Raw genomic sequence first — 9,860 nt, 5'->3', positions numbered from 1 at the left:
TCCTTCTTAGCGCAACTACTACCCCGCTCTTCTTGTCAATTTCACTGCCTTTGCCATGAGCGGTGGACTGACGATGCTACGAGTATACGGTCTTGCTGAACAATGGCAGCTACTTGACTAAATATTGTATTTTCGCCTTACGCGACTTGTTTGATGTTCTTTTATGGTTTGCCGATTTTGTTAAAATCTTTACATTCATAATAAAGAATTTATGGTGACTGTACAGAAATGTACGTCCTCTAGTTTCTAACCTTCCAAAAATTGGGGCTGGGGGTCGGGGGGAGAGAGAGAGAGAGAGAGAGAGAGAGAGAGAGAGAGAGAGAGAGAGAGAGAGAGAGAGAGAGAGAGAGAGAGAGAGAGAGGGAAAGAGAGAGAGAAAGAGAGAGATGTCTGAACATCCCACGGATATATCCGCGTGCCACCCATCATTTCCTTTACACGACAAAGTCGTGTCGTAACAATTCCCTTCCACCCTCCCCCTACCCCTCCCTATACACTTGATAGTCCTCAACTTCGACCTACGGCGATCGGGGGATAATTGAGACAGCACTCTAAGTAGCTTTCCAGGTTACTGAAAGACTTTGATTTTGATCACAAGTTTTGGTAACTGTGAGCCCTTTTATCCTCAGGGAGACAGACGGACACCACTCCTATGTACAATGGGATTTAGAGCGGGTCAAAGTTGAAACAAACTTACCACATTCATTTCTTGCCTCATGATTAGCAAATGCATCGTTCACTGCTTACTGTTGTTTAGAAATCAGTGCGCGCGCACAAGTTTGTTTCAATGTGTTCGTGCGTGAGTGTGTGTATGTGTGTGGTGTCGGTGTGTGTGTGTCAGTGTGTGTGTGTGTGTGGTGTGCCAGTGTGTTTATTTGACTTCGTGCCTGTGTGTGTGTGTTTGTGTGTTTGTGTGTGTGTGTGTGTGTGTGTGTGTGTGTGTGTGTGTGTGTGTGTGTGTGTGTACACTGAGCACAAAAAGGATATTTTTTCAGAGGTATAGCCCACATGTTAAACAGCAGTTTTTGGGTCAGAAAGAGACGTGCATTTAAAGATCAGTCTCTCTTCTGCTCCAAAATGTGTTTCCTGGATCTGAGCAATATTTGGGTATGACGTCACAGGTCCGTAACCACGCCTACCCTCAAAAATGGTGGTTTTTGACGGCATGATTCACTTTCAACCGTCGAAACGGTAACTTAAACTGAAAGATATTTTACACTTTTTACAACAAAAAGTTTATTGGTGTCTTCCCTAACAGTCCATACACATTTCGTTTAAATTCGCCACGCAGTAAGGCTGACCCAGCGTGTAAAAGAGAGCGACCACAATCCTGAAAAAGGGCAAAAAATCCTGGGTTTTTATGGTGTTTTTGCTTGGTAGCCGCAGTTGATATATGCAATAAATCTAAAACAATACAACATTTTAACGTTATCAGTGTCTGATTGTCTGACAGGGTGTGAATGTTGTTTTGATTTCTCGTTTCTTTGTGGTGGCTTTAATTTTTATAAAACCAAAGTTTAATTATATGTATTATTATATTGAAACATACCATTTTGTCAGTAAGTCTTGTGTGTGTTTGTGGTAGTTATTAGTAGTGAAAATGCATATGTATGCATTTTTAGTGTATATGTACATCTTAAGTGTATGAGTTTAGCATGCGACGTTTGTCGTCTCGAGCCGCTGAGGTGGTTGTAGGAAACTATGATCAGGGCTGGTTGGGGGCCGGTTGGGATGGGGGGGGGGGGGGGGGGGGGTGTAGCACGAGAAAATTACTCCCACGAGATTTTTTACTCCGGAGCAAAACATTTCGAACGAAAATTGTACTCCCTTTACAAAAAAAACTACTCCCCCATAACACGAGAAAATTACTTCCAACGACAGGTGTGTTCCGAGTCAACATTTCGGTCAAAAATGTTACTCCCCTGGCGAATTAATAATGAATAAATTATTCCACCTTAACACGAGCAATTTACTGCCCACGCCAGGTACACGCAACTTTTACTCCCCTGTCCCCTGTTAGTCTTGGTGGTGGAAGGGGTAGCATGACATTTGGTTGCGCGAGATCCCATACCTGTGTTGGCTTTATCCCTTCGCCCACAATCCCATTTTCGCGTACGAGATTTTTACTGGAAGTAAACAATTTGGGGAGTCAAAATTTTGTGGAGGGAGTAATTTGTTCGTACCTTAGAGAGTTCTTTTTCTCGTAGGGAAGGTGTACTCGGAGTAAGAAATTCGTACGAAATATTTACTCCAGAGTAAATTTTTCGTGGAGTAAAAATGTCGTGTTTCACCGGTTCAAATTTTGACTTACCGGCCGGTAGCAAAAAAAGTTAAGGTGCTCCCCTGCATCATAATTTAATTTTTCACAATGTATTAAAAGTTTGTGAAAACCAAATGCCCAAAATCTTAAACTATTTGAATATTTTAAATGCGGTAGATATTTTATCATTGATTTTTCTCTTACTACCTAGCCCCTTTGCCTGCGTTTTATCTGTGTTCAAACACAAACCAGAAACTTTTCCAAAACGTTCTATTGTTTCAATTGAACTTTCAAAGGAGGTTCTGTCTCCCTTATTCATCAATTGCATGAGTATCATAAGCACATTGTGAAAACTGTGTTTAACACCATTAACAACAACTCCTTGAATATTTAGATTTTTCTTATCACAATGGACAAAACTTGAACACATAACATAAATAAATAAGGTGAAAGTGGATTTCCTTGTCCACAGCCGTGTCCAATAGCAAACCAAAGTGTTGCTTGACCGTTGACAATAACGGTCGATTTAATACCAGCATAAAAAGTGGTAACCCATTGGCATATATCTTGGCCCAAACCATATGACTCTAATACCAAACTGCAAATCAAGAGAATCAAAAGCTTTTTAAAAATCCAGACAGAGAAGGAGTCCTTACACATGTATTTTTACATTGCATTATGTCGGTGGCATATTGTTGGGGTCACCCTGTATTCCTTTAATGTTCGGTTTTGCTTGTTCGTTGTTTCAGATCTGCTGTCTGGTTCCTCTCCTTCAGGTCATCTGCCTTACACCTGGTGCGAAAACAGACCGTGGGAGTGACGCGTTACCCTAGCAACAGATAGTGCGAGTGACGCGTTACCCTTAGCAACAGACAGTGGGCGTGACGGGGTACCCTTAGCAACAGACAGTGCGATTGACGCGTTACCCTTAGCAACAGACAGTGGGAGAGACGCGTTACCCTCAGCAACAGACAGTGGGAGTGATGCGTTACCCTTAGCAACAAACAGTGGGAGTGACGCGTTACCCTTAGCAACAGACAGTGGGAGAGACGCGTTACCCTCAGCAACAGACAGTGGGAGTGATGCGTTACCCTTAGCAACAGACAGTGGGAGTGACGCGTTACCCTTAGCAACAGACAGTGGGAGTGACGCATTACCCTTATCAACAGACAGTGAGAGTGACGCGTTACCCTTAGCAACAGACAGTGGATATGACGAACCTCACAAACTTAATGAGCACGACGGACTTGATGCCGCCATGGCAGACAGAGGAAAAGAGTACAGTGGAGAAAGTGTTGATCATCATCATACTGTCATTCATCATCGTCACAGCTGCCGTAGGCAACCTTCTCGTCTTCATCGCCGTTGTCATCGACCGGTCTCTGCATAGGGACACGTACTTCCTCATCGCGTCGCTGGCGGTCGCTGACCTGCTGTGTGCGGTGCTGAGCATGCCTTTCGCTGTCCACATCGCTTTGTATGGACAGTGGGTGTTCGGCGCTGTCTACTGTCGAATCTGGATCGCCTCTGACGTCGTGTTATGTTTTGCGTCCATCTTGCACCTGTGCCCTATCGCGCTGGACCGATACTTGTGTATCCGCTATTCAACGCTTTACGCCAGGACGGTGACCACTCCAAGAACGGTCGCCCTCATTGCATTAATCTGAGCCTGGTCTCTCCTCGATGCTTTCGTCCTGGTCTATCTTGGATGGCAAAAGCCGGACAACGAGGGGTCGGGCTCTCAGCGGTGTGACGCCAGCTTCAACCCTGGTTACATCATTGGTATCACAATCATCTCCTTCTTCGTCCCCTGTATTGCCTTGCTCGTCATCTACACAAAGCTGTTCGTCTACGTGTTCTTGCACCAAAGGAAGATGCGCCAAAACGGAACCACAACAATTACGCGTTACAAACGGACCGATCTTAAAATTGCAATAAGTCTCACGATCTTAGCAGGGTCCTTCATGGTCTGCTGGGTACCCTTTTTCAGCGCTAATTTTGCCGAAGCTGTGAACGAGACTGATATATCGTCACTGACTTTCGTGGTCCTTACCTGGCTGGGATATGCCAACAGCTGCATCAACCCTGTTGTCTATGGGTTTTACACAAAGCCATTTCGTCGCGCCTTTCGCCGGATGTTTGGCCTAATAGGATTCTATGATGAGAGCGGACAACGCCGCGTCAGTCGCTTCATTACGGACAGGAGATTTTTAACTGCCACTCTAAATAGATCAAAGGTAACACCAGAGACTCGGAGTCGCGCAGTATCCCTAACAACAGAGAGTAGGAGTGGCCCGTTACCCTTAGCAACAGACAGTGGTAGTTGCACGTTACCCTTAGCAACATACAGCGGGAATGGCACGTTACCATTAGCAACAGACAGTGCGAGTGACGCGTGCGTTACCCTTAGCAACAGACAGTGAGCGTGACGCGGTACCCTCAGCAACAGACAGTGCGATTGACGCGTTACCCTTAGCAACATACAGCGGGAATGGCACGTTACCCCTAGCAACAGACAGTAGGAGTGGCACGTTACCCTTAGCAACAGCCAGTAGGAGTGGCACGTTACCCTGAGCAACCGGCAAGAGGATTTGCTCGTTACCTTTAACGCTGGTCTTAATTAAGCGAACCTTTGATCCATGGAAGTAAAAGTTCGGACTAATCTGATGATAATTAGTTTTAACGTCCTCTTAGAACCAATTGGCCTATCTTGGGACAGGTAGAGTTGATATGCTTTATGGGGGGATGGGACACTGGACAGACATGCAAACAGAGAACACATATGATCGTGTTATAGATCTGGAAGTCTGTTGTTGCGATATTTCAAAATGGGGATGGAAGTAAAGATTTTGTTGGGGTTGTTGCCATACGCGAAATATAGTTGGAGTGGAGCGGTTTTGTAGGCTTATTTGCTTTTTATTTATGTAAAATATTTTTCAGACTTTTGGATGATGCCAAAATAATGTAATAAAGAACTGACTGAATAAGTAAATAAATACGTAACTAGAAACATAAAAAGAATTATTAGCCAAATAAGAATATTAAATATAACTTGCTAAAATGATATATCAGAATGGGGAACTTAAGTTCAGGTAGGAGGGCGGTGTATGTGATTTAGCCTTGTTTGAAGGAGGAGAGGAGATAAAGTTTTCAAAAGAGATGTCCTATTTCAGCCTTATGTATTGAGAGACACAGGGTGTATGCTGGCTTCCATTGAAGCGTGCAATGTTTATCTAAAAACTCATGGTATGGGGTTTCAGTTTGTGTTCGTTGACAAGGGTGTGTAGGTTGCGGAAATCTTGTTGGAGTACTTGGCAGCGGTCAAAGAGGTGTAAAAAAGAGATTAGCTTTCCACATTCACAGAGACGGGGAAAGAACTTGTGAGCGCATCCATCCGTGCGAATTCTGCGAAGTATTTTAAGGAGGGGGTTGGGGAGTGTAGGCCTGTTTTGTTTTGTTTGTCGGGGCAGAAAAAGCCAACCATGGGCATCGCCTTCTGTTTTTAATTCTGTTTCCCAGTGACGCCAGGCAACTTTGGCCATTTTGCGTTTTGCTTCCGTCTTTGTTAATTTGAGGTCATAAAATGCTGCTTGATCTGTGACAGACTCTTTTGCTGCTCTGTCAGCCATATCATTGCCTCTGATCCCTGTGTGTGAGGGGATGTACATAAGGGTCAGTTCTGTTCCAGAGGCAATGATCTGGTGACAGAGGAACAATATTTCATTATGCCCTTATTTCCTTATGGCTGTAAATATTTAAGGCCTTATTTCTAAAATAAGGCCTTATTTATAGAAATAAGGGCTTTTTTTCCAAAAAATATGGGCATATTGTATTTGAAATACTCCATTGTACTTTGTAGTCGGTGTAGGCCTTAAGCTTATTTTAATCGTTTGTCCAGTATTTAATTTAATTCTCTATTTCTGTGTGAACTCAAATGTTTGGTGTTCTTAGTATGTCTTGTTAGGCTGAGTTCTATTTAATTAGAGTATGTTTGCGTGTGCTTATACCTAGTGATATTGTAAAGCGCATAGTGCTTTTAGTTATGCGCTATAGAAATCTCCTTAATAAATAAATAAATATTTTCAAAAATATGGGCTTATTTTTTGGATTTTTGACCCTTTGTGCCAAGGATAGGCGACGATAGTCGAGTGATTTATTACCCACGGGGGTTGAGGCTGCAGACAACTGTGAACTGAGAAGGGGTAAGCGGTGGGGGCAGTGGGGTGGCAGGCATAACATAATGAAAACTTGTTACGGTCCGACTTTGGGTTTGTTGTGTGTTGGCTACGCTGATGTCTCAAGTGGACTCACGTTCACAAGGGGGTGGGTAAATCAACATGGTCGGCAATTTTATGATCCAGGTCGACAAAAGACAGACAAGTGTGTAATTAGCCAATCAGTCAGATGACATCAAGGTGTCAAGTTCTGAATTCTTCTCATACCACCGTTCCGACCTCATCTCTCGGACAAAAGTTGGACAACCAAGTTTTGGAAGACATTTTCAAGGAAAAGCAAGGATTCGGGACAAAAGAAAGAATAACTGACACTATAACACACACACACACACACACACACACACACACACACATACACACACACACACACACACACACACACACACACACACACACACGAGTTCACATACACAAACAGTAACAATAACACATGTGCACAAAATGAACACACACACCGCGCGAGAGAGAAAAACTACAGGGAGGCATGACGTCATCAGTGATGCATTAATTGACGTCAAACACTTTTGACCGAGACGAAATCTTCTTATGCGAACTTTATCCATAGACTCGGAAATGTTAAAGTTTCTATCACACACGCACGCACGCACACACGCACACACGCACACACGCACGCACAGACAGACAAAGTTTAGCATCGCATAGGCTACACTTACGTGAGCCAAAAAGGAATTTTAATTATATATTATATAGGTATATTTAAAGAAGAAACATTAATATATAATTTTGGTTAAAAAACAAAAGTGAAAAAAAGATCAATGAAGAAGGATGCCAAAAGAAAAGAAGAACAAGAGGCGAAGCCTTCAAGGCTCACGTAAGAAATCGACAAACAGTAACACAAACTCAATCACTCCGTCACACATACACACACACACACACACACACACACACACACACACACACACACACACACACACACACACACACACACACACACACACACACACACACACACACACAGTAAGCACAGGTGAAACTGTGCAAGAAAGCGAGACCCTGGATCTGCCAAGTAGTCTCGCCCCGCTCACAATAACAATGACCGAGACTTTCAGTAATTCCTTTGCGTGACGTCTAACCCTCTTACGTCATAATGTGACGTCTTCAAATAGTTTCTATCACACACGTCGAACACTTTTGACCGAGACTGACGTAATCCATAGACTCGGAAATGTTAAAGTTTCTATCACACACACACACACACACACACACACGCACGCACGCACAGACAGACAAAGTTTATCATCGCATAGGCTACACTTACGTGAGCCAAAAAATAGAAGCAAAAAAGTATGGTCAAGTATGGGTTGAAGCAGCCTGCATGTAAACACATTTTTTTTTTAAGTTAAAAAAAACCTTTCTTGAGTTCGCTTAACTAGTTCGTCAATATCCAGCTTAGTTAAGACACGAACCCTAGATCGCAAGTTAGTCCGAACTTTTACTTCCATGGATCAAAGGTTCGCTTAATTAAGACCAGCGTTAAGGGTAACGAGCCACTCATATTGCCGGTTGCTCAGGTTAACGTGCCACTCCAAATGTCTGTTGCTAAGGGTAACGTGCCACTCCTACTGTCTGTTGCTAAGGGTAACGTGCCTCTTCTACTGTCTGTTGCTAAGGGTAACGCGTCAATCGCACTGTCTGTTGCTAAGGGTACTGCGTCACGCTCACTGTCTGTTGCTAAGGGTAACGCAAGCGTCACTCGTGCACTGTCTGTTTCTATTGGTAACGTGCCATTCCCGCTGTCTGTTGCTAAGGGTAACGTGTCACTCCTTCTGTCTGTTGCTAAGGGTAACGTGCCACTCCTACTGTCTGTTGCTAGGGGTAACGCGTCAATCGCACTGTCTGTTGCTAAGGGTACCGCGTCACGCTCACTGTCTGTTGCTAAGGGTAACGCACGCGTCACTAGTGCACTGCCTGTTGCTAATGGTAACGTGCCATTCCCGCTGTCTGTTGCTAAGGGTAACGTGCCACTGTCTGTTGCTAAGGGTAACGGGCCACTCCCACTGTCTGTTGCTGAGGGTAACGTGCCTTTACTACTGTCTGTTGCTAGGGATACTGAGAGACTCCGATTCTCTGGTGTTACGTTTAATCTATTTAGAGTGGCAGTTGGAAATGTCCTGTCCGTAGTGAAGCGACTGGCGCGGCTTTGTCCGCTCTCATCAAAGAATCGTCTTAGGCCAAACATCCGGTGAAAGGCGCGACGAAATGGCTTTGTGAAAAAGCCGTAGACAACAGGGTTGATGCAGCAGTTGAAATATCCCAGCCAGGTGAGGACCAGGAAGGTCAGTGGCGATATATAAGTCCCGTTCACAGCTTCGGCAAAAACAGCGCTGAAAAAGGGTACCCAGCAAACCATGAAGGACCCTGCTAAGATCGTGAGACTTATTGCAATTTTAAGATCGGTCCGTTTGTAAAGCGTAATTGTTTTGGTTCTGTCAACAAGCCTTATCGATTCGCTGTATTGGCGCATCTTCCTTTGGTGCAAGAACACGTAGACGAACAGCTTTGTGTAGATGACGAGCAAGGCAATACAGGGGACGTAGAAGGAGATGATTGTGTTACCAATGGTGTAACCAGGGTCGAAGATGGCGTCACACCGCTGAGAACCCGACCCCTCGTTGTCCGGCGTTTGCCATCCAAGATCGACTAGGACATAAGCCACGAGGAGAAACCAGGCCCAGATTCCTGCGATGAGGGCGACCGTTCTTGGAGTGGTCACCGTCCTGGCGTAGTACGTTGTATAGCGGATGGACAAGTACCGGTCCAGCGCGATAGGGCACAGGTGCAAGATGGACGCCGTACATAACACGACGTCAGAGGCGATCCAGATTCGACAGTAGACAGCGCCGAACACCCACTGTCCATACAAAGCGATGTGGACAGCGAAAGGCATGCTCAGCACCGCACACAGCAGGTCAGCGACCGCCAGCGACGCGATGAGGAAGTACGTGTCCCTATGCAGAGACCGTTCAATGACAACGGCGATGCAGACGAGAAGGTTGCCTACGGCAGCTGTGACGATGTTGAATGACAGTATGCTGATGACCAACACTTTCACCGCTGTAGTCTTTTCCTCTGTCTGCCCTGGCGGCATCAAGTCCGTCGTGCTCGTTAAGTTCGTGAGGTTCGTCATATCCACTGTCTGTTGCTAAGGGTAACGCGTCACTCCCACTGTCTGTTGCTGAGGGTAACGTGTCACTCCCCTTGTCTGTTGCTAAGGGTAACGCGTCACTCCCATTGTCTGTTGCTAAGGGTAACGCATCACTCCCACTGTCTGTTGCTGAGGGTAACGCGTCTCTCCCACTGTCTGTTGCTAAGGGTAACGCGTCAATCGCACTGTCTTTTGCTAA

At 44.9% G+C, this 9,860-nt stretch overlaps 2 protein-coding genes across 2 annotated transcripts; one reads left to right on the top strand and one right to left on the bottom strand.

Moving 5' to 3' along the window:
• The first annotated feature begins 3,510 nt into the window (after window positions 1-3,510).
• On the top strand, window positions 3,511-5,595 carry LOC138949898 (dopamine receptor 1-like). The gene is made up of 3 exons (XM_070321683.1): window positions 3,511-3,853; window positions 4,217-4,497; window positions 5,548-5,595. Exons 1-3 carry the CDS (start codon window positions 3,511-3,513, stop codon window positions 5,593-5,595), a joined length of 672 nt encoding a protein of 223 aa, XP_070177784.1.
• Window positions 5,596-7,785: 2,190 nt separating this feature from the next.
• LOC138949897 (D(1) dopamine receptor-like) lies at window positions 7,786-9,604 on the bottom strand. Its single transcript, XM_070321682.1, has one exon. It carries the CDS (start codon window positions 9,602-9,604, stop codon window positions 8,024-8,026), a length of 1,581 nt encoding a protein of 526 aa, XP_070177783.1. The 3' UTR covers window positions 7,786-8,023.
• Window positions 9,605-9,860: the final 256 nt, after the last annotated feature.

This window comes from Littorina saxatilis, linkage group LG16 (assembly GCF_037325665.1).
Source record: "Littorina saxatilis isolate snail1 linkage group LG16, US_GU_Lsax_2.0, whole genome shotgun sequence".
Taxonomy (NCBI): domain Eukaryota; kingdom Metazoa; phylum Mollusca; class Gastropoda; order Littorinimorpha; family Littorinidae; genus Littorina; species Littorina saxatilis.
This window is presented reverse-complemented; position numbering and strand designations above follow the sequence as displayed.

What these genes read in the sequence shown, in the direction of transcription:
- LOC138949898 (XM_070321683.1), top strand. Translation starts at nt 3,511, where the DNA reads ATGCCGCCATGGCAGACAGAGGAAAAGAGTACAGTGGAGAAAGTGTTG. An exon ending in CGCGCTGGACCGATACTTGT is followed by an intron (nt 3,854 to 4,216) that starts GTATCCGCTATT and finishes CGATCTTAGCAG; the next exon opens with GGTCCTTCATGGTCTGCTGG. An exon ending in CCACTCTAAATAGATCAAAG is followed by an intron (nt 4,498 to 5,547) that starts GTAACACCAGAG and finishes AAGGGTGTGTAG; the next exon opens with GTTGCGGAAATCTTGTTGGA.
- LOC138949897 (XM_070321682.1), bottom strand. Translation starts at nt 9,604, where the DNA reads ATGCCGCCAGGGCAGACAGAGGAAAAGACTACAGCGGTGAAAGTGTTG.